The 25722-nt window shown below is 38.2% G+C and overlaps 14 protein-coding genes across 14 annotated transcripts, besides 1 other annotated feature; 8 read left to right on the forward strand and 6 right to left on the reverse strand.

The window, feature by feature from the left end:
- Window positions 1-142: 142 nt before the first annotated feature.
- SLX8 (SUMO-targeted ubiquitin ligase complex subunit SLX8) lies at window positions 143-967 on the reverse strand (the record flags this gene model as incomplete). The annotated part of the gene is made up of 1 exon (NM_001179006.3): window positions 143-967. The coding sequence occupies one exon, from the start codon at window positions 965-967 to the stop codon at window positions 143-145; it is 825 nt and encodes a 274-aa protein (NP_011041.3).
- A 596-nt stretch (window positions 968-1563) lies between these two features.
- Window positions 1564-2448, forward strand: RPL23B (60S ribosomal protein uL14 RPL23B; the record flags this gene model as incomplete). The annotated part of the gene is made up of 2 exons (NM_001179007.3): window positions 1564-1605; window positions 2077-2448. The coding sequence occupies 2 exons, from the start codon at window positions 1564-1566 to the stop codon at window positions 2446-2448; spliced, it is 414 nt and encodes a 137-aa protein (NP_011042.3).
- Window positions 2449-2746: 298 nt separating this feature from the next.
- SHO1 (osmosensor SHO1) lies at window positions 2747-3850 on the reverse strand (the record flags this gene model as incomplete). Its single annotated transcript, NM_001179008.1, has 1 exon — window positions 2747-3850. One exon carries the CDS (start codon window positions 3848-3850, stop codon window positions 2747-2749), a length of 1104 nt encoding a protein of 367 aa, NP_011043.1.
- A 440-nt stretch (window positions 3851-4290) lies between these two features.
- AVT6 (aspartate/glutamate transporter) lies at window positions 4291-5637 on the reverse strand (the record flags this gene model as incomplete). The annotated part of the gene is made up of 1 exon (NM_001179009.1): window positions 4291-5637. The coding sequence occupies one exon, from the start codon at window positions 5635-5637 to the stop codon at window positions 4291-4293; it is 1347 nt and encodes a 448-aa protein (NP_011044.1).
- A 292-nt stretch (window positions 5638-5929) lies between these two features.
- SCS2 (phosphatidylinositol-binding protein SCS2) lies at window positions 5930-6664 on the forward strand (the record flags this gene model as incomplete). The annotated part of the gene is made up of 1 exon (NM_001179010.3): window positions 5930-6664. One exon carries the CDS (start codon window positions 5930-5932, stop codon window positions 6662-6664), a length of 735 nt encoding a protein of 244 aa, NP_011046.3.
- A 505-nt stretch (window positions 6665-7169) lies between these two features.
- Window positions 7170-7514, forward strand: YER121W (uncharacterized protein; the record flags this gene model as incomplete). Its single annotated transcript, NM_001179011.3, has 1 exon — window positions 7170-7514. One exon carries the CDS (start codon window positions 7170-7172, stop codon window positions 7512-7514), a length of 345 nt encoding a protein of 114 aa, NP_011047.3.
- A 151-nt stretch (window positions 7515-7665) lies between these two features.
- On the reverse strand, window positions 7666-9147 carry GLO3 (ADP-ribosylation factor GTPase-activating protein; the record flags this gene model as incomplete). The annotated part of the gene is made up of 1 exon (NM_001179012.1): window positions 7666-9147. The coding sequence occupies one exon, from the start codon at window positions 9145-9147 to the stop codon at window positions 7666-7668; it is 1482 nt and encodes a 493-aa protein (NP_011048.1).
- A 460-nt stretch (window positions 9148-9607) lies between these two features.
- Window positions 9608-11182, forward strand: YCK3 (casein kinase YCK3; the record flags this gene model as incomplete). The annotated part of the gene is made up of 1 exon (NM_001179013.1): window positions 9608-11182. One exon carries the CDS (start codon window positions 9608-9610, stop codon window positions 11180-11182), a length of 1575 nt encoding a protein of 524 aa, NP_011049.2.
- Window positions 11183-11546: 364 nt separating this feature from the next.
- Window positions 11547-11748: an origin of replication (ARS517; Autonomously Replicating Sequence).
- Window positions 11749-12136: 388 nt separating this feature from the next.
- DSE1 (Dse1p) lies at window positions 12137-13858 on the reverse strand (the record flags this gene model as incomplete). Its single annotated transcript, NM_001179014.3, has 1 exon — window positions 12137-13858. One exon carries the CDS (start codon window positions 13856-13858, stop codon window positions 12137-12139), a length of 1722 nt encoding a protein of 573 aa, NP_011050.3.
- Window positions 13859-14983: 1125 nt separating this feature from the next.
- On the forward strand, window positions 14984-17413 carry RSP5 (NEDD4 family E3 ubiquitin-protein ligase; the record flags this gene model as incomplete). Its single annotated transcript, NM_001179015.3, has 1 exon — window positions 14984-17413. The coding sequence occupies one exon, from the start codon at window positions 14984-14986 to the stop codon at window positions 17411-17413; it is 2430 nt and encodes an 809-aa protein (NP_011051.3).
- Window positions 17414-18188: 775 nt separating this feature from the next.
- NSA2 (rRNA-processing protein NSA2) lies at window positions 18189-18974 on the reverse strand (the record flags this gene model as incomplete). Its single annotated transcript, NM_001179016.1, has 1 exon — window positions 18189-18974. The coding sequence occupies one exon, from the start codon at window positions 18972-18974 to the stop codon at window positions 18189-18191; it is 786 nt and encodes a 261-aa protein (NP_011052.1).
- Window positions 18975-19275: 301 nt separating this feature from the next.
- On the forward strand, window positions 19276-20349 carry LCP5 (small subunit rRNA maturation protein LCP5; the record flags this gene model as incomplete). Its single annotated transcript, NM_001179017.1, has 1 exon — window positions 19276-20349. One exon carries the CDS (start codon window positions 19276-19278, stop codon window positions 20347-20349), a length of 1074 nt encoding a protein of 357 aa, NP_011053.1.
- Window positions 20350-20653: 304 nt separating this feature from the next.
- Window positions 20654-21265, forward strand: VFA1 (Vfa1p; the record flags this gene model as incomplete). Its single annotated transcript, NM_001179018.3, has 1 exon — window positions 20654-21265. One exon carries the CDS (start codon window positions 20654-20656, stop codon window positions 21263-21265), a length of 612 nt encoding a protein of 203 aa, NP_011054.3.
- Window positions 21266-22075: 810 nt separating this feature from the next.
- Window positions 22076-25504, forward strand: SAK1 (serine/threonine protein kinase SAK1; the record flags this gene model as incomplete). The annotated part of the gene is made up of 1 exon (NM_001179019.3): window positions 22076-25504. The coding sequence occupies one exon, from the start codon at window positions 22076-22078 to the stop codon at window positions 25502-25504; it is 3429 nt and encodes a 1142-aa protein (NP_011055.3).
- Between the last annotated feature and the right edge of the window lie 218 nt (window positions 25505-25722).

Consider the following 25722-nt stretch of genomic DNA (forward strand, 5'->3'; position numbering starts at 1 on the left):
AAAAAAAAAGGTAAAAATTTACGATTGTGCTGGGGTTAAAGAACTCTCATCTCCTGATGAAAACCCGGCTACTCCATAGAATCTTCTTTTGAGTATGCCTGTAAAACGTACTTTAATAAAGAGAACACTCGGTTATTGACAGCTAGCTTTTTACCTTCTTCTTGACTTGCTTTTTCCTTAGAATAATTAACCTCACATCCTTTAAGTACACTTTACTTCTACAAAGAGCGCAATGGCCGAACTGTCTACATGTTCTTGAGCTATTAACCATTTGAAATAAGCATGGACAACAAAAGACGTGCCCACATAACGTCATGAGGGCTGTCTCTGGAGGTTCAAAACAAATCGGGCAGCGATAGTCCTTGGCTGCACCATACTCTTTGGGTGCTTCTTTGGTTTCCTCCTGAAAGTCGTCATCTGATATTTGCAACACTTGTTGCTCTTCAGCGTCTAAGTCTATGGCATCTGCAGTTAAATCAACAGTTTGTTCCTTACTATTTGTTCCAGGTTTCGTTGTCGGCGGTGCTGCGTCAAGCATCGGGGAAGCACTCGGAGTGTTTGCTGTTTGTGAAAGAACGTCCATTGTGTGCAATTCTTCAACATTATTCGTTAATGTGATATTGTTACCAGAACTTGCTTCTGGCTCTTCGGTATGCATTGTTTCCCTGTCATGATTCCCAGAATCGTTGTTACTGGTGTTATGGTCGCTACCTGGATCTTCTTCAAGTGCTCTAAAGAGAGATAAATCATCATCACCATCTTCCTCAGAAGTATTCTCAAGAGCTCGCTCTCCAATGATTTCGACTACGGCCTCTGGGCTGTCATGGCGGTTATCTGTGACGATATTTTGTGTTCTCGATACTTCATTTTCTTCCTCCTCATCGTTCTGCCTGACCGACTCTAGTCTTACCCTTTTGATTCGTAGATTTTCACCTTCTGGATTTTGGTTATCAGGTCTTCTTGCCATACAAGGTGTAATTAATTTACTCGTTTGTTACTTGGCCGCCCCTTTATATTGACTCAGTAGGGGAAAAAGTACTGTTGATCGAAGAAAGAAAGTTGTTCCTACTAATCTTCCGCATGCTCTAATATCTGACATATTATCCCTTCTCTTCTGTAATTTCCTAAAATACAAATAGATGTAGAAAACAGTTCTTTCTTTCCCTGTTGTATACATCCGTACACTTTTGTGAACCCAAACATTTTTTGTTTAATTTGAAAGATTTTTTTCTATTAGGAGCCGTCTCCTTCAATTCTCGGCAAAGCGAGGGTTCCTCTCATGCTTACTGTTCTCTTCCCCACCGGCAGCTGCTGGGAACCCTCCAACATGCTGTGCACGGGGGAGGGACAGTAGCTAACTACCTTTCACTTGGGCGGGAAACTGAAACTAATACGGTGCTGTCCCGGCTTGCGCCTCTGAGACTTACTGGAAGGAAGCCCACGGTTTCTTTTCAGTTGGATGGAGAGTTATAATCAAGAAGTATATAGATTTTGAATATTGATTAAGCGAGTAATATTGCTATTTCGAAATAATCGAGAAATCACGATAATAATACAGCAAAAATGTCAGGTAACGGTGCTCAAGGTACAAAATTCAGAATTTCTGTATGTTAAAACCGAAACAAGTGGAAATACCCATTTAAATCACACAAGATGTCGTCAATCAACAAATAAAAAAGTATATTCCCGAGACTGAATGTTACAATTGAGACAAGCAATGTTCAAGAAATGTGGGAGTCTATCAATGAATATAGTGGATAGCCAAAATGGAAGATGCCAAATTTATCCTTAATGGCTTCTCCATGCCTACATCCAGATAGCGAAATCTACTTCTGGGCCTTAAAGCGTTAAATGGATGCCTTTCCAACTGATTACTGAGAAGGTTACTTTTGTTAAGACTATTGGAAGTTCTATGCGGAATATACAAACTCCAAAAATGTCCAATTGTTGTAAGATCATTTATGTCCAAGAAATATATTTGTGTTGATGGTTCCATTCTTGCCAAGATAGGATTGATTTACTAACAGATTAATTGTGTGCTCATTTTTATGTGTCACTTACATTTTTTTTAAATAGTTAGGTTTACCAGTTGGTGCTATCATGAACTGTGCTGACAACAGTGGTGCCAGAAACTTGTACATCATTGCCGTCAAAGGTTCTGGTTCTAGATTGAACAGATTACCAGCCGCCTCTTTAGGTGACATGGTTATGGCCACTGTTAAAAAGGGTAAGCCAGAATTGAGAAAGAAGGTTATGCCAGCTATTGTTGTCCGTCAAGCTAAGTCTTGGAGAAGAAGAGACGGTGTCTTTTTGTACTTCGAGGACAATGCTGGTGTCATCGCTAATCCTAAGGGTGAAATGAAGGGTTCTGCCATTACTGGTCCAGTCGGTAAGGAATGTGCCGACTTATGGCCAAGAGTTGCTTCCAACTCTGGTGTTGTTGTTTAAATAAAATTTCCAAGAAAAATTCTTTTAAATCATTATGTAACCTTTTAAAATATTAATATAAACAATCCAAGTCAAGTCAATGACATGAGAGTGCATATATACATTGTTGGAGAATATTTCAGTGAAGCGGTTGCCTTTTTCTTTGTGAACATCCTAGAGTAAACATAATACATAAGAATGATTTTTCCTACAATTACAGAACTATATTCTTCAAAACATTACTGTAGAGGGTCATAAAGATAGGTTTCTTTATTTTTTTCCTTTGACTCGAGAATCCATGCTATAAGATTGTTAATCATTAACGATGCATTTCTTCTGGACCATCGATTAGTTGAACATAATTGCTTGGAATAATACCTGTTTCACCGTTTGCCCTTCTTGCCTTCCACCATCTGCCTTCAATGTCAGAGACTTGTAGGATTTCATTTTGTTCAAATGAGATTTCGTAAGCATCATCGTCATCAGCGTCGTATGGGTACAGTGCTTTTGCCTTGTAAATGAAATTATCATCACCGATATCGCTATACAGACCCAAAGTGTCTCCCATCGTAGTTTCCGTATTGCCATTTGAAAAATCAGTATCGAACGTATTACCTATATTAGTATTGGTTTGATTATTGCTATTATCATTGGTTTCCTTCGCGTTGCTTGCGCTATTGATACGTTGTTGTAGAGTGTTCAAGTGAAGATTAACGGCTTCTGAAGTATTTGGCTGAGTATTCTCAAAACCAGCCAATGCCGTAGAAGATACATAATTTGTGTGAGAAGGTTGCTGCTGTGGATATCCATCAAACTGTGTCGCGTAGCCTGAGTCTCGTATAGCATCATTATAGACATTATTTTGGTAAGGCGTTGTGTTCCTATTGCCTCTTCGACGAGCTCTATGAAGAGAATTCTCTAATGGCGAAGGCCTGATACCCTTAATGGAAAACGAATCAATCCATCTATTGGTTGGGGAAGCATTATCACCGCCGTAGTACAGAATCCAGATTAAATTTATGATGGAAAGTAAGATGACACCTGCTGAAGCAGCAGCTTTCTTGGGACCATCCGCATACACTAAATTCGTTGCACTGTTTGTATTATACACAAATGCCACTGCAATAGATGTGGTGATGAAGATTCTGTAATGATCGACTAAATCAAAACAATAGAACAGCATTAAAGAACAAATAATTAGAAATTGGTATACTATACCCCACCAAGTAAAACGTGGGAAGGATTCATTGGTGGATGCAGATGAGATGGAGCCCCCGATGGCGATGACCCACGATACAATTGCCAAAGAAATTGATGATATAGCGAAAGGATCGGCATAAAATTTTTTCATTTTAAAAGAATGGTCGGTAGCCATACGTGAAGGTTTACGAGGAGTTGGTCTTATCTTTGATGATATTGACATATTTTGAAAACGTGATTTTTGGTGTTTCTGAAAAGATGGCGTTGATCTATAATGTCCAATGTTGTTTTCAAATTATTGGGTTGGCTACTGTTAATAACACGCCCTTTCTTTTAGCGATTCTGTTGAGCAAAGAAAGCTGATATGATAGACAATGATACCTCACTGAAAACGAGGCTCAATGACTTTATTCGTGTTCCTGTGTTCTTTGCATATTTCAGCAATCGCTGAAATTTTTATAATACGTATGAAGCAAAAGCCCGACTCCGAAAGCTGTTGTGTGTAAATAGATTGAACGCGTTGGGAATGTAAAACGCGATTAAGAATTTCTGATTTAACGCAGGTGCTAGGTTATTAATAGTTTCTTACGCGGATATGTAGGTTCAAGGGTCTATGTACGTATGGAGGAATAGCAAAAAAAGAATGAGTATACTCTTGCTTATTTAGTTTAGCTTCAAAGCTGCGGTCAGGCAGGTGATCATGATTATTAGCCCCCAGATAAACAAGAGAAGACCTGTGTATTTGAAAATCTTTGTCGTCAATGGCACGGCTGTCTTGTGCTCAGTTCCTATAAGCTTGTAGCCAAAGAGCCCGGGCAGAATGAAAGAAATAGAAGTGGAGCCTGTGGCCCCAACAATGGCCAGTACACGGGCCAAGGAGGAAACCGAAATGGCGACAAGATATGATGCAACTAAAATGCTGCACGTTATAACAATAAAGCTCTTGCCTCTCAATGGAGTCTCCTTAGGCTGATAAATAGATTCTTCTTCAATTACCTCATTGAGGTCAAGGCTACTGTCGCGAATCAACGGAGAACTTTCGGTAGCAACAGTGGGTTCATCCGCCGATGTAGCACTTATACTTACATTTTCCTCGGCGAAGTGTTGCAAAATCTGATGGATTGAAGCTCTTGCAGGATGACACTGTAGTGGGAACGCCAGCATCACCAACAACACAATCGCTATTCTGCCGATGGTGCTCGAGACCGCTTGCGGGTACAGCATGATAATGTTTCCAATGATGTTGTCGCCGAATGTCAGGTATCCAGCACAGCCGATCGCAATATATAAGATGAGAGCCAAAGATATTGCTATCAGTGGAATCTTCATCACATGCTCGAACCGGCTTGACCTCTGCTCATTGATTATTGAAAACATATTGTGGTGACATGTGTAGGCAAAGACAAAAATTGGAAGAGTGTTTAGCACGTTCAAATCATGCGATTGTGGTGGCAGGAGGTAGGAGATCCGGCCTTTCAAGCGAAGAATCTCATCTGATGGTGCTACATAGTGCAACAACACCAAAACACACAAGTACGCTACAGAAGAGATGGCCACCATGGAAGCGTACCTCAACGAATTCAACTTCTTCAGAAAAGACAGCGGGGCCACGAAAAAAAGCATGATCAGTGAAATTTGCACGTTCCTGTTCAACAGCCAAGCATTTCTGGTCCACACAGACATTATTTGGGGCATCAGATCCCCAACTACAATCATATAAGAGACGCCCACACCAAAACACTTGATAGCGATCGCTAGGTCAAACACAATACCTAGATTTGGGTTAATCAACCGCGTCAGAGCACTGAACGAGGCCCTCCCCTGTGGTACGTATTTAGCTACACGAGCTTGTATGAACAAGCTTTGCATAGCGCACGCCCCACACAGCACTATCATTATCACTCCAGGAATTAATCCAAACGGCTTGAATGCGTACGGCATGGCCAGGATACCAGCACCGCACGCCGTGTGTAAAAGTGTCAGCACACCTGATCTAATACTAGCTACCATATGATGCACGATTCCTTTCTATGGTTATTGAGCTGTGAAACTAACCCGTCGTTCGACCATTGTTGTTCTATATACTTCTAGTTGCTGTATAGATAAGCTCTCCGATCCCCTAAACGTGCGTGGTGATCTTACTCTTTCGCCCTCGCTTTTTTTTTTTCGCTTGTTGTTTTCGCAAGGTGAATAGAATGGTTTTAGTAGCAAAGTGCATTGTTTATTGTGTGGTGTGGTTTGACGCACATTCTGTGTTAATAGTGTAGCAGAAGGGTATTCTACAATCTCCGCGAACCTAAGTATGTCTGCTGTTGAAATTTCCCCTGACGTGTTGGTGTATAAGTCTCCATTAACGGAGCAATCGACAGAATACGCTAGTATTTCCAACAATTCAGACCAAACCATTGCATTTAAGGTCAAGACCACAGCCCCAAAGTTTTACTGCGTGAGACCAAACGCCGCAGTTGTTGCTCCAGGTGAAACAATCCAGGTTCAAGTTATCTTCCTGGGTTTGACTGAAGAGCCTGCCGCAGACTTTAAGTGCCGTGACAAGTTCCTGGTTATCACGTTGCCTTCTCCTTACGACCTCAATGGCAAGGCTGTTGCAGATGTTTGGTCCGACTTGGAGGCTGAGTTCAAGCAACAGGCTATCTCTAAAAAGATAAAAGTCAAATATTTGATAAGTCCAGATGTACACCCAGCACAGAACCAAAATATACAGGAAAACAAGGAAACTGTTGAACCAGTAGTCCAAGACAGTGAGCCAAAGGAAGTGCCTGCTGTGGTAAACGAAAAGGAGGTCCCTGCTGAACCGGAAACTCAACCTCCCGTCCAAGTAAAGAAAGAAGAGGTCCCACCTGTCGTTCAGAAAACCGTTCCTCATGAAAATGAGAAGCAAACGTCCAACAGCACTCCGGCCCCACAGAACCAGATAAAGGAAGCCGCAACCGTACCTGCAGAAAATGAATCATCCAGCATGGGTATATTCATATTGGTTGCACTCCTTATCTTGGTTTTAGGATGGTTCTACAGATAATAGGGAGATTGAGGATATAGCTGTATTCTAAATATATATTTATATATGTGTGTGTTTTGCCCTTTCCTTCCTTTCAGTCTTTATTTTACTTTGTTTTTCTACAATCTTTTTTTATTGTTTCCTTCTGTAGCCTTTACAATACTAGAACAAGGAACTAAAAGATCATACTTTCCTAACTTTTTTATATGTTTTATTTTTTAAATAGGAGAATAATCGATAACTATACCACTGTTGTAACATATTACTTGTTTAATTTATTCATGTTCGGTTTCCCTAGTGTAGTAGGCGCTATCTTGGGCAAATAACTATCCGTTATTAACCATAACAATGCGGGGTCTACTAAATGAGGGGAGGGTCTTGGATGCACATTAACGAAGATCTTGCGAGGGGGTCGCGCCTAAAAGGTCCATAAATAAATGAATACATAAACAGCCACCTACTTTCAGTTTGTTTTTTGCTAGGTCTCATAGTGAACGAGGGACTCACATATTGACAATATAGTAACATGGGCTTATCGCGCTGGCACGACAAGAATTCAAGGCCAGCAGAGGAAAAGAGCGAAGAAATGCAACAGGATGCGCACTACTACGCCCTTGCGGCAAGTGATAGTTTAAATGCAAGTGTTTCTAACGAATATGGTAATCAAGTAATGAACTCGTTTTGGAAAGTGGGTATAGACTCTCCCTATGTGGACGATGAAGCAATTAGAAACAGAGATGTCGAAAATAACTTACCTTCTTTAAAGCAAAGTGTTTATAATGCTAATGAACCAAATGCTACCTCGTCTGCATTTTCAACCGCTTCATACGCACATGAAACTTTCGATTTTAGAAACCTTAAACTAAGATAAGGGGGGATGAAGAATAAGAATAAACGCACGTACAATGCATATACAACCGTTTCTATGTACCATAAATATAATTATCATATAATGAAAAATGAGAATAAAAAACAATGATAACAATGAAAAAAAAAAAATTCAATTAAAGAGAAAATTAAACTTATTTTCTTAAGTAGTCCCTTAAATAACTACCGAGTTTTTCAGCACCCTGTTCTACAACGTCTCTCAACATCTGCAATTCATCATCTGCGGAGGCATTAAAATCGATGAAACCGTTATTAGAATTACGGCCATCAAAATTCCCTGCTCCACTTCCACTACTATTGATGGGATTACCAAATTCATCCACTTCTTTATCTTCTCCAAAGTATGAAGAAGAGGAAATTGATGTAGCATTGTCAAATGTTTTCAACTTGTCATGCGCTTCCCTGTTTGCTGCTTCATCAAATGAGCCACGACCAAATAATTGATCAGATGATATAGCTTTTTGTGTGCCGTACCTTTCCGCGATTCTGCCCGTATATCTTGGTCCCTGAGCTATTTTCTGAGATTCTTTTTGTTGCTTTGCCAAATCATTGGCGTCATTCATGGTCATACCAAATCCCAATTTGGCAAACTTGGGTGTTAAAGTATCTTGCTGTTCTTTTCTAGTTGTGTCGAAGCTGTTTGAAGTGTCATTTAAAAAATCATTGAATTCATCAGGCTGGGTATTAATATCATCTATACTGTTATTATTGTTGCCTTTACTGTTATTCATAAATTGGGAATCGTAATCATTTTGTCTAATTTTGGTGCTAGAAGACGAATTAGTGAACTCGTCCTCCTTTTCTTGTTGAGCCTCTTTTTTAAATTGATCAAACAAGTCTTCTGCCTGTGATTTGTCGACTTTCTTTGCGGTTAGTCTAGTGGGCTTTCTTGACGAAGACAAAATTGAATGTTTCTTTTTATCTTGCGAGTTTAATACCGGTTTCTTTCTGCTAGCCGTTAAGATGGAACTTCTCGTTTTAGTGACAGTGGTCTTGGGTGTGCTGCCTGTGGTGTTGTTTTTTGGGGCGAGAGAGCCTGTATTTACATTGAGTTTAGAACTGGAATTGGAGCTTGGTTTTTGCCAATTAGAGAAAAAATCGTCAACACTATTTTCTTTGGAAGTCGACCTGGAAGCGTCTGAATCGGTGTCCAACGGTGAGTCCGAAGAATCTTGACCGTTCAAGACTAATTCTGATGGGTATAACTCCATATCCTTTTGAACCTTCTTGTCGAGATGTATCTTATATTTCTTAGCAACAGGGCTCGTATATTTTGTTTTCGCGTCAACATTTGCTGTATTTAGTAGCTGTTTCCCATTGTTCTTTAAGAAAAAATCACGAGCCTTATGGTTCCCACCCAACTTAAACCTTCTTAAATTGTTAATTGTCCATTTATCTAATGTAGAAGACTTTACAAAGGTGATATGAACACCCATGTTTCTATGCACAGCAGAGCATTGAATACACAGCATCACACCAAAAGGTACCGAAGTCCAAGTAGGATTCTTGTTACCACAATCAAAACAAACTCGATTTTCCATGTTGCTACCTAGCTTCTGAAAAACTTGTTGAGTAGTCTGTTCCGTGGCAAATGTTTCTCCTTCATCGTTACTCATTGTCGCTATGTGTATACTAAATTGCTCAAGAAGACCGGATCAACAAGTACTTAACAAATACCCTTTCTTTGCTATCGCCTTGATCTCCTTTTATAAAATGCCAGCTAAATCGTGTTTACGAAGAATAGTTGTTTTCTTTTTTTTTTTTTTTTTTCGAAACTTTACCGTGTCGTCGAAAATGACCAAACGATGTTACTTTTCCTTTTGTGTCATAGATAATACCAATATTGAAAGTAAAATTTTAAACATTCTATAGGTGAATTGAAAAGGGCAGCTTAGAGAGTAACAGGGGAACAGCATTCGTAACATCTAGGTACTGGTATTATTTGCTGTTTTTTAAAAAAGAAGGAAATCCGTTTTGCAAGAATTGTCTGCTATTTAAGGGTATACGTGCTACGGTCCACTAATCAAAAGTGGTATCTCATTCTGAAGAAAAAGTGTAAAAGGACGATAAGGAAAGATGTCCCAACGATCTTCACAACACATTGTAGGTATTCATTATGCTGTAGGACCTAAGATTGGCGAAGGGTCTTTCGGAGTAATATTTGAGGGAGAGAACATTCTTCATTCTTGTCAAGCGCAGACCGGTAGCAAGAGGGACTCTAGTATAATAATGGCGAACGAGCCAGTCGCAATTAAATTCGAACCGCGACATTCGGACGCACCCCAGTTGCGTGACGAATTTAGAGCCTATAGGATATTGAATGGCTGCGTTGGAATTCCCCATGCTTATTATTTTGGTCAAGAAGGTATGCACAACATCTTGATTATCGATTTACTAGGGCCATCATTGGAAGATCTCTTTGAGTGGTGTGGTAGAAAATTTTCAGTGAAAACAACCTGTATGGTTGCCAAGCAAATGATTGATAGAGTTAGAGCAATTCATGATCACGACTTAATCTATCGCGATATTAAACCCGATAACTTTTTAATTTCTCAATATCAAAGAATTTCACCTGAAGGAAAAGTCATTAAATCATGTGCCTCCTCTTCTAATAATGATCCCAATTTAATATACATGGTTGACTTTGGTATGGCAAAACAATATAGAGATCCAAGAACGAAACAACATATACCATACCGTGAACGAAAATCATTGAGCGGTACCGCCAGATATATGTCTATTAATACTCATTTTGGAAGAGAACAGTCACGTAGGGATGATTTAGAATCGCTAGGTCACGTTTTTTTTTATTTCTTGAGGGGATCCTTGCCATGGCAAGGTTTGAAAGCACCAAACAACAAACTGAAGTATGAAAAGATTGGTATGACTAAACAGAAATTGAATCCTGATGATCTTTTATTGAATAATGCTATTCCTTATCAGTTTGCCACATATTTAAAATATGCACGTTCCTTGAAGTTCGACGAAGATCCGGATTATGACTATTTAATCTCGTTAATGGATGACGCTTTGAGATTAAACGACTTAAAGGATGATGGACACTATGACTGGATGGATTTGAATGGTGGTAAAGGCTGGAATATCAAGATTAATAGAAGAGCTAACTTGCATGGTTACGGAAATCCAAATCCAAGAGTCAATGGCAATACTGCAAGAAACAATGTGAATACGAATTCAAAGACACGAAATACAACGCCAGTTGCGACACCTAAGCAACAAGCTCAAAACAGTTATAACAAGGACAATTCGAAATCCAGAATTTCTTCGAACCCGCAGAGCTTTACTAAACAACAACACGTCTTGAAAAAAATCGAACCCAATAGTAAATATATTCCTGAAACACATTCAAATCTTCAACGGCCAATTAAAAGTCAAAGTCAAACGTACGACTCCATCAGTCATACACAAAATTCACCATTTGTACCATATTCAAGTTCTAAAGCTAACCCTAAAAGAAGTAATAATGAGCACAACTTACCAAACCACTACACAAACCTTGCAAATAAGAATATCAATTATCAAAGTCAACGAAATTACGAACAAGAAAATGATGCTTATTCTGATGACGAGAATGATACATTTTGTTCTAAAATATACAAATATTGTTGTTGCTGTTTTTGTTGCTGTTGATAAAGCGATTTTTATACTTTTCTCTTTTTCCTTTTTTTTTTTGATTGGCTGTTTCCTTATGCCGCTCTTTCCCAATTTATGACTTTCCAATAATGTATTATTTTGTTTCTCTTTCTCTCTGTTACCCTTTATTTTATCATCTACAATAATTGAATTCCGGAGAGGGTAAAGAAACAGGAAAAAGAAGAAAATGAGACATAGTCAGCATCGTAATCGTTTTCCTTCTGTATATTCCTTTATCAAAAGACTACACGCACATATATATTAATCCCGGTATGTTTTTGGTGTGCTAAATCTATCTTCAAGCACTATTATAGCATTTTTTTAAGAATATCCAAAATAATATGTAATTTATGATTAATCAAGGTTCAAGAATTGGAGAAACCGTGAGCGACTTCTTTGATACTTGGATGTAAGCTTTTATTTAGTTGCTTTTTCGTTTTCTTTTATTTACGCCCTTGTTTTGCGTGTATACTTTACTTTTCTAATTCACTTGAGAGCGGGACTATATATAAAAAAATGCACAATTACAAACTTGAGAATGAATGCATATCGTGAAGATTTTGATATTAAATTAAGAAGCCAAAAAAACGTAGGCAACCATAACAAATTTCGGCATTGAACTTGATTCTAAATGCTACATACAATTACGCGCGCTGTTTTGATATACACACACATATATATATATATACATTGTGTAAGAAAAATTCAAAGCTTAGTAAAACATACAGATCATGGAGAAAAAAAAAAAACCGAATACTTGTGTTACCAGAAGGATCCACTGACTGGACTTGGGTCACAATTTGAATTTTATTGATTTTCACCTTCATCAAGGAGGATGGTCGTTAGTAATAAAGGGCATTCTGAGTGACAGACAAAGAAATTATCTTCAAAGAAATGTTACTTTGATTCATTGATATGTTATTTGTTTTTATTTGAAAGCACTCAAGGAAACTAGACAACAGTAGTATCAATAGTAGATCCACTTAAATGCACATCATTTACAGAATACATCCTCTTTGTGAAGACGATATCCTCTTGGTCATCATTCAATCTACCTTCGCTAACAGTATTTGCTGAAGAACAATCCCAATTACCAGAATTTGAGAACATATCATCAGATGTTTCTGTCATACTATGGTCACTCTCATTGGATAATGATAACATAGAAGAATCAGATATTCCACTCTTCCCAGTACCATTACCATCGATTATTTTACCGGTATCGACATTGAATTGAACTTGACAAATTTGATGTAATCCCAGTTCACAAAAATTGTCAAGAGTTACTAAACTTCCATCGTTTGCCATATCAAGGAATAAAAATCCACATCCTTTTCCATTGGCCTTAGTGTCATTGCTCTTCAAGCAAATATTTTTATCACTCATACCACTCACAATAATGTTTCCACATTGGAAGACTTGCTTGGTTAATAGTAGTTCACTTTCACTATCTAGGCTAATTGAGTTAAATCCATGGACTAACTCACCATATTTCATGTTTTGTAGGTTTTGTAAATCCCAACAAATGACAAAGCCTTGGTCATCACTGCTATATAACGCGCCTGTGTTTTCGTTAAATTTTAGACTTTCAATGTATCCTTTCTTAGCATATAATTCACAAACTGGTTTACCGTCGCAGGATTGAATGTCCCAAATTTGAATTTTATCGTTCAAGCTCTGTGCAACGTGATGATTACTTATCCATACGCAATCCAAACTTGTGTTCTTTCTTTGCAAATGGTCTTTTCCACATCCTGCAGATATGCTATTATCTAAAATATCTGGAATATAGAGATTTGTTCTCAAATCAAGCAGCGAGATGCCATTTGGTCCAAATTTTGAGCCAACTAAGGCCAGTAAGAAGGGATCATGGAATTCATTAACGGCAAAAGAATTTATACCTGGATATGATTGCAAAAAAATAGGTGTTTTTATGCAATCAAGATTTGATTTCAAGTCATATATAAAGAGGGAGTCATTTAGAAGGGAAACAAAACCGGTCTTGTTCCATGGCGAAACCTTCAAAATAGGTGCTGTTTTTGGCGTTATTTCCAGAATCGGAATCGACGTTGATACGGTAGATTTTAGAAACTTGTTGTGGTTAAACCTTTTTATTATTTTAGCACATCCCTTATATGTTGAAGTTGCTATCAGATTGACTATACCGTCTTGATGACCTGTCAATATTAATTGGTTGTGGTTAGGATTTATTTGAGAGCTGGGGAAAATCTGTGGCGGAAAATCTACCATGGGCAATAAGCAGATACAAGTAATGGGTTTACCGGGAACAGTAATCGTCTGTAGTTCCTTCAGCTTTTTCTCAGCGGAAATTTCAAAAAGTTTCAAGTTGTCTTTCTCGTTCATTGTAGATACTAGAAGTATATTATCCACAATGGACATGTCTGAAGGTATGGATAACTCACTTTCATCAACACCGTACAGTTTCCAATAATCTGATTTTAATTTTTTAGTTGTATAATAGTCATTGAAGTTGTCTGATGCTTTTCGCAAAATCGGTGAATTCATTTTCGAAGTATTGTTTTGCCACGTTTTTTTGTATGTGGATAAAGTCATCATCGATTGTAAAATCCTCTTTTTATCTGATCTCTTCTTTATATTAATAGCAGGCTGACGAAAAATATTTGTTGGTTCGTAGTATTTGGTATCTTGCATAATATTAATACGTGTCACTCTCACTATCACACCTACAATCAAATTTTTTAGCAAACACAGATTAAAATTTGGAAGTCATGCAAGAAGAAGAAGCCAAAAGATAGTTTGAGGAAAGCTTGGGAGAGATATTTCTACCTTTTTATATATTGTAAAACGTTTACGCACTTATTTATGTAAACCAGTAAGCACCCACCCAGCTATGTCGTCATGACTACAAATTGGTTATGAACCAAGCCTTATTCAGTAAACCAGCAAATTTAACATCATGCCGGCATTGAATCATACATAGAAATCAACACAATAGCTTTGAGAACTGAGAATGTAGCTTTGACGCTGCTATTATTATTTGGTATTGTTTACCTTTTAATGTTTATTTGTTTAGAAAACAGACTGCTGGTTTGTTTACATTTGAGAGCAGAAAAAAAAAATTGCTGGCGCAGACCAGCCGCACAGTCACGTGACAGTATACGATCATGTGATCTTACGTACATAATGACATTATACGAGAAAGGGGAAAAAACAAAAATTTAGTGGAAATTTTTGGTAAAGACCAAATTGCAGTGATCTTCATGGTGAAAGGTAATATTTTTTGCTGGCGGGGGAGGGGGCTTCTATCTCGACAATTAAAAGACATACGCTTAACCATTTTTAGGGTACTCGAGTATCGCATCTGCTAATTGATAAAAGGACTTTGTTGTGTTTTGAGGCTGTTTTCCATTTTCTTCGTTAGAGCTACAAGAGTCGACTTTTTCGTTAAACAAAAACGATTATAAGATAATAAGCGCTGTCAGTTTTTTCCACAGTTTTGGACTTGTTACTATAATTCGTGAAGCACATTTTGCAAGTGAGTCAAAATTTCAGTTCAGTCCTTCTTTAGAAGAGTGAGTGCGTAGCAAATAAAACAGCAGGAAATAATTGCTTGTTTTTGTGTGTAAGTACCTTTTAGTTGGAACTACCGAATATAGTGTTATTCGACTTTCACTTTCATAAGCCACAGCTTTTTCTTAGTGCGTTTTTAGTTCGATAAATTTACCAAAAACTATTTTCCCCTTTTCTTATTCCCTTTTCTTTGTTAGCTTGGGTATTATATTTAAAGTAACAGAAAGGAAAGAAAAAAGAAAAAAAATGCCTTCATCCATATCCGTCAAGTTAGTGGCTGCAGAGTCATTATATAAGAGGGACGTATTCCGTTCCCCGGATCCGTTTGCTGTTCTGACTATTGATGGTTACCAAACCAAATCTACATCCGCAGCGAAGAAAACGTTAAATCCCTACTGGAATGAGACTTTCAAATTCGACGATATCAATGAAAATTCTATTTTAACCATCCAAGTCTTTGATCAAAAGAAATTTAAAAAGAAGGATCAAGGGTTTCTTGGCGTGGTTAACGTCCGCGTGGGTGATGTTTTGGGCCATTTGGATGAAGATACTGCTACATCGAGTGGTAGACCTCGCGAAGAAACTATTACTCGTGATTTAAAAAAATCTAATGACGGAATGGCCGTCAGCGGTAGGTTGATTGTTGTTTTATCAAAACTACCTTCGTCAAGTCCGCATTCACAAGCTCCTTCTGGCCATACTGCATCTTCTAGTACGAATACAAGTTCAACTACTCGAACAAATGGTCATTCTACTTCCTCCACCCGTAATCATTCAACGTCTCATCCTTCCAGAGGCACCGCGCAAGCAGTAGAATCAACTCTTCAAAGCGGTACAACAGCTGCTACTAATACGGCAACAACCAGTCACCGTTCCACCAATTCCACATCCAGTGCTACCAGACAATACTCTTCGTTTGAAGACCAGTATGGTCGTTTACCCCCTGGTTGGGAGAGAAGGACCGATAACTTTGGTCGTACATATTACGTCGATCATAACACAAGGACTACCACTTGGAAACGTCCAACGCTCGATCAAACAGAAGCCGAACGTGGCAACCAATTAAATGCAAATACTGAGTTAGAGAGAAGGCAGCATAGGGGAAGAACTTTACCTGGTGGATCATCAGATAATTCCTCTGTAACAGTTCAAGTGGGAGGTGGTTCCAATATACCTCCTGTTAATGGTGCAGCAGCAGCAGCGTTTGCAGCTACAGGTGGTACCACATCTGGTTTAGGCGAATTACCTTCAGGCTGGGAGCAGCGATTTACTCCAGAAGGAAGAGCTTATTTCGTTGACCATAATACTAGAACAACCACTTGGGTGGATCCAAGGAGACAACAGTATATACGTACTTATGGCCCTACAAATACCACCATTCAGCAACAACCGGTCTCCCAATTAGGTCCTTTGCCTTCTGGATGGGAAATGAGATTGACCAATACGGCACGTGTATATTTCGTTGACCACAATACAAAAACAACGACCTGGGATGACCCAAGACTTCCATCATCGCTAGACCAAAATGTTCCACAATACAAGCGTGACTTCAGACGTAAGGTTATTTATTTCAGGTCCCAGCCCGCTCTTAGAATATTGCCGGGACAATGTCATATTAAAGTACGTAGAAAGAACATTTTTGAGGATGCTTATCAAGAAATTATGAGACAAACCCCAGAAGATTTAAAGAAAAGATTAATGATCAAGTTTGATGGTGAGGAAGGTTTAGATTACGGTGGTGTTTCCAGAGAATTTTTCTTTTTATTATCACATGAGATGTTTAATCCATTTTATTGTTTGTTTGAATATTCTGCGTATGACAACTATACCATTCAAATAAATCCTAACAGTGGCATCAACCCCGAACATTTGAACTATTTCAAATTCATTGGTAGAGTTGTGGGTCTTGGTGTTTTCCATAGAAGATTTTTGGATGCATTCTTTGTAGGTGCACTTTACAAAATGATGCTACGTAAAAAAGTCGTATTGCAAGATATGGAAGGTGTTGACGCAGAGGTGTATAACTCATTAAACTGGATGCTTGAGAATAGTATAGATGGTGTCTTGGATCTGACGTTCAGTGCCGACGATGAAAGATTCGGTGAAGTTGTAACAGTGGATTTGAAGCCAGATGGGAGAAATATTGAAGTTACTGATGGTAATAAGAAAGAATATGTCGAATTATATACCCAATGGAGAATTGTTGATAGAGTTCAAGAACAATTTAAGGCATTCATGGATGGTTTTAACGAATTAATCCCCGAAGACTTAGTAACTGTGTTTGATGAGCGTGAACTAGAACTATTGATCGGTGGTATTGCGGAAATTGACATTGAAGATTGGAAGAAACACACTGATTATCGTGGTTACCAAGAGTCAGACGAGGTCATTCAATGGTTTTGGAAGTGTGTCAGTGAATGGGATAATGAACAAAGAGCCCGTTTATTGCAGTTCACCACTGGTACTTCTCGTATACCTGTCAACGGGTTTAAAGATTTGCAAGGCTCTGATGGTCCAAGAAGATTCACTATTGAAAAAGCTGGTGAAGTACAACAATTGCCAAAATCTCACACATGTTTTAACAGAGTTGATTTGCCACAATACGTTGATTATGACAGCATGAAACAGAAGCTAACATTGGCCGTGGAAGAAACCATAGGGTTTGGTCAAGAATGATTATTCCGCACCAATTTTTTTTTTATTTATGGTGTCCGTTTTCCCAACATTCTTTCTGCCTCAATCATCTTGTTTTATATTTCAGCTAACAATAGTAAAGAGAAAACTCTTTTTTGTTAATTTTATCTGAGTTGCTCATGAAATGATTAATCATTGTTGTTTTTACAGCAACATGGAAAGCAGCAAAGAAAATGCAGGAAAACGTGAAGTGCTTTTTTTGATGATTACGCAAAGTTCTTTTCAAGTTCGCCATAAGAGGAGGTTTTCCTTTTCAAAAGGAGCATGATACCAATAATTTATATTGCCTTACGCCTCTTATTTTTTATATCCTCTTTTTAGATTTTATTAATTTTTTTTTTTATTTATATACATATAATGTGCCCTGCTTTTTACAACCATACGTTTTTTGTTTTTTAATTTTCTTGCATTTTAAAACTGAATAGTGACCTGGGTATTATACTACAGTTGAAATTGCTCTCGTGAGGTACATACTTGAAACGAGCGTACTAGGCAATCCCTCTCTTGCCAGTCACCTACACACGGAGAGTATCGGTTATTTGTCGTGAGGAAAAAAGAACCGGATAATAAATTCTTGATTTGTTATATTGTACAGAGAATGACGAGAAGTAAAAAGAGAAACCCGAACAGGACAGAGCGTACATTTTTTATATACCTGTTCTTTTGTGCTTGTAGACGTATATCGTATTATTAAATTAAAAGTAAACCTAATTTGAACCATCGAGATAAAAAAAAAAAAAACGGAGCACTTTTTTGCTCATACAAGCAAAACCGCATTGACACAGCCGTCTCTGTCTGGTTCGTTTGTGACCTGAGCATACTTACCCCAGACAACTTTACCACCAGCAGTAACCATCCCCAATTCCGAAACGTTAACTTCAATAATGGTACCTTTAGTCAAAACACCTAACTGAGTGTACATTGGAGATTGTGGATTCTTCTTAACTGCCAAAATTGGCAAGAAGACAGTTACACCTAATTCCGGATGAGTGACGTTTGCCTTTTTCTGTCTCAACGCACTTGGTCTGATGATTCTTTCCATTTTAACTGGTCTTCTAGTGAAACCTTCACCCACAAAAGTGTGTTTCGTTATCATTCTCTTCCATGACTTGGATCTAGATTTACCTGTTTTAATAACTTTGAACATTTCTTCTTCACTTATACCACGAACCTTTGGTAACGGAACTGAAAACTTATCAGCTTTTTCCAACCTCTTTTGTTTGATCGATGAAGAAATAGCTTTGGCTGTGTTATTTTGTTCTCTGTCCAATAGATATGTCGGCAAAGCATCACCATCGGTATCCAATGGTTTGGATGAACCCTTGACCTTAGATTGTTCATGTGCCTTAATCTTCTTTCTCATTGATACCTTTTCAGCATATCTCTTCTTAGCAAATTGCTTACCCTTCCAACCAGTCAACTTCTGGGCCCGTTCAGAAATCTTATGAGACTCTCTTGCCTCTCTCTTACGTTTCCTTTCTTCGTGATCTAATCTTTTACCATGCTGTTTGATGTGACGCTCGATATAATCGTTTTGAGGCATTGTTTCGTTGTATATATCAGTATTGATACGAGACTGACTACTGACTAAAGATAAAAACGCCAGATACGAAAACCAAGTTCTTCTCTAACTGATACCTAATCCATTCAATTGTCTTAAAAGTGCATCTCATCGCTGTCCGGAAAATTTTTCATCGGATTGTTACTAGAACCGTTGCCGACGACATAAAATTTTTTACGCCTTTCCTGCAAGGTTGAAGAAAAGAAACCGATGAGCTATACCATTCTAAAGTGTCAAAAGAGATGAAGAAATTAAAATTGTCAACTAACACACAAATCCAAGAATGTCTGAACTTAATGCATTATTAAAAGATATCAACGGCTCGCTCACTGCGACATCAGAATCCTTGGAGAGGTTGTCTGGGATTTATAGTAATTCTGCGACCGATGAGATTCCTGAAAGTAACCAACTACATGAGCATCTATTTTACGACGCTAAGAAGCCTGCTGAGAAAGTATCGCTGCTATCCTTAAAAAATGGGAGCATGCTAGGGTACATAAATTCTCTATTGATGCTTATAGGCAATAGGCTAGACGACGAGTGCAAAGATCCTTCTGCTATGGATGCACGTGAACGCTCTATTCAACACCGTGTGGTATTAGAGCGTGGTGTTAAACCACTAGAAAAAAAGTTGGCTTACCAATTGGACAAGCTGACTAGAGCATATGTGAAAATGGAAAAGGAATATAAAGACGCTGAGAAGCGTGCACTGGAAAAATCTACCTTAGTGAATCATAGCGGCAACGACGATAGCGAAGATGATGAGTCTAGTGAGGATGAAATAGCATACAGGCCAAATACCTCTGGAATTATCAACACAAATAAAAAATCATCAGCATACAGGGTGGAGGAAACGGCTAAGCAAGAAAACGGGGAAGAAAACGATGACAATGAGACTGGCGTGTATAAACCACCAAAGATTACGGCTGTTCTACCACCGCAACAAACGCATTTTGAAGATAGATTCGATGCCAGAGAACACAAAGATCGTAGTAACAAATCGCGTATGCAAGCCATGGAAGAATATATTAGAGAGTCATCGGACCAACCGGACTGGAGTGCATCTATTGGTGCTGACATTGTGAACCATGGAAGAGGCGGTATCAAATCTTTGAGAGACACAGAGAAGGAACGTAGAGTCACTTCATTCGAAGAAGATAATTTTACCAGATTGAATATTACAAATAAAGCTGAAAAAAGGAAGCAAAAGCAACGAGAAAGAAATGCAAGGATGAACGTTATCGGTGGTGAAGATTTTGGTATATTCAGCTCAAAGAGGAAGCTGGAAGATAGCACTTCGAGACGTGGGGCCAAGAAGACTCGTTCTGCCTGGGATAGAGCTCAAAGGAGACTGTAGATACAAAAAGTTTATTTTCTTATATCCTAAAGCGTTTATAGACTTAATATTTAAAAGTTAAATATAAATGAAGGGCACTGGTATATAAGCTATTAAAAACAAGAATTTTGGCTTTCACGACATTAACGTGTGAGAGGTTTAGGCACCATTGCCTTTATGATTATTAGTCCCTCCAGAATAAACTCTACCTTTTTTTTTCTTTTTTTTTTTTATAGTCCTAAGCAGAACATGACTAAATCGCCATAAATTAACAATATAGTGGGAATAAGGCACACCAGAAGTGCCACGATATAGTATATATACAATGATAAATGAGTACGTTGCCAGAAAGGTCGCTCTAAAGGACATGCAACCATGTGCGATCTGTAGCAAACCATCCACTACCGTCCTTTACAACGCATCTGGTCCAGATTGGCTATATACATGCGAAATACATTTACAAGATAATCCACAATTTGTCATTCCCCTCTATAGTACAGAGTATAATGAAGCCGTGGCTCAATTAAAACTAGTAAAGGGGAAAATGGATAGTCTGACATCAGCTCAAACCCAATTAGGGTCCTGGGATGGTTGGGTTACTAAAATATTCTCCAAGAAAGAAAAGGAGACAAATAACTCTAAAGACCCTGATCCAACTACAACCGACTCTACTGATACATCTCCACAGGCTAAGAACGATGCAGAAATCTTGTCAGAAACAAAGAAACAGTACAGCAAAATACTTGACAAAGTTACAGAACTGCAAAGGAAAAACAGAAAATACGAACTAGCAAAAATCATGTTTGAAAGCAGACTCCTAAGAAAAAGAACAGAACAAGTAAATCGCGAACGATACCTCAAGGAGCAAGAGAATTACTCTAATACGGATCCTGAAGAACTGCTTCGAAAACACGTGTTCCCCTCCGTTCCAAAATAAGGACGCAACGGTTGGACCGTTCCTCTTCCTATGGCCTAATACCCATGAACTATTGATTATATAGTATATAAAACTCACCATGGATTATCTATTCATGGTTCGTAACCAAAAGCTAAATGCTCATCACATTCTAAAGATCACAAAATAAAATCAACACGTATCAAGCGACTAAATTGTAGCTAATTTTTTTCTTTCTTTCCAGGGAAGGCAGAAAGTGTGAGTGATGTTTGTATTTCTGACAAGCTGTTGAGAGCAGGCAAATGGTGCTTCATCAAGTTAAATAATCATCGTTGAACGACTTCAAATTAACAGCGGCTTGTTCCTTCGTTCCCTTCATATTCATCACTGAGCGTAGAAAGCTAACGTATTACTCTTTTTTTTGGAAAGGGAGTCAATTGACGCTTAAAGACTAGTCATTTTGTTTAGAAAAAGTCTTATATTTATTTCTGCAGGTGGCAACATACTAGCATATGGAAAAAGTTTAGGTAACGAATTTTGATCAAACTAAATCTCACTTCTGAACTGACTACATATTCTTTATTTAAGGAGTTGACATTTTTCATTTATCCAGTCACAATTTTAAAAGCACTTCGTTAACACGTTTGGTTGTCCTTATTTTTGCATTGTGATTATATCAGGCGGCATTAAGTGAAGTATACCTTGTGACCTGAAGATTTACTTTGGAAAGTAATTGATGTTTTAAGACAGTACCGGTTTCCTTTTTTTTTATTTGGATTTTTTGTCAGTAAGAATTTGTAATTATAGATTAAGATAAAACGAAAAGAAGCATATTAATAAGGAGTTTTGAACATGGATAGGAGTGATAAAAAAGTTAACGTCGAAGAGGTCAATGTACCTTCAAACTTACAAATAGAATTAGAAAAATCAGGCACCAGTAGCAGTGTATCACTCCGAAGCCCGACTAAGAGTAGCGCTACCAATTTGGCGGGCATGGCCGAAGGTGCAAGAGATAATGCATCAATAGCGTCTTCATCGGTAGATTCCCTCAACATGCTATTAGAGCGGCAAAGAGTAAGGCAGTTAAACCATCCACAGCACCAACAGCATATAAGTAGTTCACTAGCTAAGACCCCGACAACGACTTCATCATTTTGTTCGAGCGGGAGTTCTAAGAATAAAGTTAAGGAAACTAATCGAATATCTCTAACATACGACCCGGTGTCAAAGAGGAAAGTTTTAAACACTTATGAGATCATCAAAGAATTAGGCCATGGACAACATGGAAAAGTAAAATTAGCAAGAGATATATTGAGTAAGCAATTAGTAGCGATTAAAATAGTGGATAGACATGAAAAGAAACAGAGGAAGTTTTTCACGTTTATCAAATCAAGTAAAATATCCGAAAATGATAAAATAAAACGAGAAATTGCCATTATGAAAAAATGCCATCACAAACATGTCGTACAACTGATAGAAGTTCTGGATGATTTAAAATCAAGAAAAATTTATTTAGTTCTAGAGTATTGTTCTCGAGGCGAGGTAAAATGGTGTCCACCGGATTGTATGGAATCAGATGCTAAGGGTCCCTCTTTACTAAGTTTTCAAGAAACGCGAGAGATTTTAAGAGGCGTTGTGCTCGGCTTAGAATATCTCCATTACCAAGGAATCATTCACCGAGATATTAAGCCTGCCAACTTATTAATATCAGGAGATGGCACTGTTAAGATTTCCGATTTTGGTGTTTCTTTAGCTGCTAGCAGCACGAATAGTTCCGATAGTAGCGAATCCTTAGACGAGTTAGAATTAGCCAAAACAGTGGGCACGCCTGCATTTTTTGCTCCCGAAATGTGCTTGGGTGAAGATGCATTCACCAGGTATAACTTAACAAAGGAAAATTTATTTCGTGGTTCTTGCATCTCATTCATGATAGATATTTGGGCTGTGGGTGTGACCTTGTACTGTCTTCTTTTTGGAATGCTGCCTTTTTTTTCTGATTTTGAGCTCAAATTATTTGAAAAAATTGTAAACGACCCGTTAAAATTTCCAACATTTAAAGAAATACAGTCCAACAAAGTATCTAAAGTATCTTGTGAGGAGGAATACGAAATGGCAAAGGACCTTTTATTGAAATTGTTAGAAAAAAATCCCCAAAAAAGAATGACTATACCTGCCATTAAAAAACATCCTTTTGTTTCATGGGATTTTGACCACGTACCGGAGAACGATGAAAAGTTACTATCTTCTGTCCTTGAGCAAAAATTACGTTTCCAATGTAACCAAACTGATCAATTTGAACCCATTTCTATTTCAAAGCACGAATTGAAAAACGCTGTCTCCGGTGTCGGGAAAAAAATCAAAGAGTCCGTACTAAAAAGTATCCCGCTAAAGGATCCGTCAGATCTCTCTAATAAAAACTACCTTCATCCAACGGAAACCACTAGGGGCAGAGGGGATGCCAATGTTATTGTCAGCGAAGGTTCAGTGTTATCGAATATTAAGGAATTAAGTGCTAATGATGGATGTTTGAACACTGATAGCGACACTAATATTAATATCAACGACGATGATCATTATAGTGGTGATGATAACGATGGACATTTAACGAAAAGAGAACTAGAACGAGAATTAAACAAATTCGATGATAAACACGAGGCCGGAAATATGGTTAATTTACCTATCAATTCCTCATTTGCATCCTTGGACAGCTTCTACATAGATAATTTTGCGATGGCTAGAATGGGAATGAGTTCTCCAGAAGCGGGAGATTCGGTTTCGTCTGTACCAAACCTTCCTTCTGCACCGTCTTCAACAAGGCTTGGACGATCACCAGTCTTTAGTGGAGTCACCAACCAACCAAGTCCAATTCGCCCCGTTTTGCCACAACAAAAGTCATCGTTTTGTGCAACAGGTCGGTATGATAAGAGTCACAATAGTCTTCTTAGAAATTCTTCATCTCATCTAACGTCATACAACTCCGGCAGACCATCTTCAAGGACTGGCCGAATGAATTCACGCAACCAAAACTTACCGAAAATACCAAATAGCCTTTCAAAAATCTCAACAACGAAATTGACTGAACTAAGAGTTCCAAAGGATTCAGAAATTCCATCACCTGCAAAAAACCCTAACGCTGATCGTTTGAGAAGGTTTCCCGTAAAGAAAAATACCAAAACACCCGCCATAAAAGATCCTCCGAGAATAAACATTAATAGCAGCGATAAGTCAGGCTCCAAAAATTCTCCTATAAAATCCTTATACCAACGGATGAAACAGTCTAAGGATAATTCAAAAACCTTCGAGGTACGTAGAGGAAACTTTTTCAGTCATTTTAATGGAGATGATGATGATAGCAGTAGCCAGTCGTCCGTAACCAGTTCTGGTTCAGAATCTGATTCTGAATTATCATCCACTTCATCGTCCTGTACATCTGGAACCCAATCTCGGAATAGCTCCAACAATAATGCATATTCAGAAACGGAGTCATTACCTTTCGAGTTTGGTGTTGATTCAGAAGATGGAAGTGGAGTATTATTAAGAGATTTACCTAACGAAGATCAAATAAGGCCGTTTCTGGATATACAACCATGTCGACGCATGAAAGTTAAAAGTTCATTGAACCTCGAACCACCTTCTGTCTCATCTTCTTCATCTTCATCCTCCGACGAAGATGAGCTAATTTTAAATGTCGGGACTGCAGGTCATCGAAGAAGGCATAATTCTTCAAAACTTAGTGAACTATCCAATAGTCCGCAGAAGGGATCAAATAATTTCATGTATTCCAATGGAAGTGTTCATGACAGTGAGACGACGATAACGCCGCAAAATATGGATGACTTGACGCTGCATCAGGCACTGAGCCGCAGCCAACCCATTAGTAAGCCTGGCCCATTAGTATTACCAAAGCGTTTAGACCAAAAGAAAGCTACGACGGAAACCTCAAATTTAACAGATATCGTTGAATTTAACGGTAATAACGATCATCGAAAGGACAAAAATTTCGATAAAGTTCTTTATTCAAGGGACTTGTTAAAAGATGCTCTAAGTTCCACTAATGCAGGCAGAAGGAGATCCATACCTTCAAATAAAATAAGAGGACGAAAGGACGCAAGTATTACCATGAGTACTAATGTTGGTAATGATGAACATGCTAGAAATACCAGCTGCCATGGTGATAAAGGACAAGAAAATGGCGCTATAAAACAAAGGACCCATGAAAGATCGCGATCTTTAACAGTCGCTGAACTAAATGAAGAGAAGAGAAGGAGTGCACTTCCATGAGTGTAAAATTCAAAGTAATTTCCATCGGACTACGATGTTAATCAGATATATGGTAGAAAGCTCTAACTTTTTACCCTTGCCAACATGCACGCATATATGTGTATGTTAAAATAAGTTCTGTATTTGAAATGCATGTGATTTACAATCCTCTTGCAATGAACTTAATATCATTAACAGGCTAAAAATAATATATGATGTAGATCTTTTTAGTTTAGCAT

This window comes from Saccharomyces cerevisiae, chromosome V, assembly GCF_000146045.2.
Source record: "Saccharomyces cerevisiae S288C chromosome V, complete sequence".
NCBI classification, from domain to species: Eukaryota; Fungi; Ascomycota; class Saccharomycetes; order Saccharomycetales; family Saccharomycetaceae; genus Saccharomyces; species Saccharomyces cerevisiae.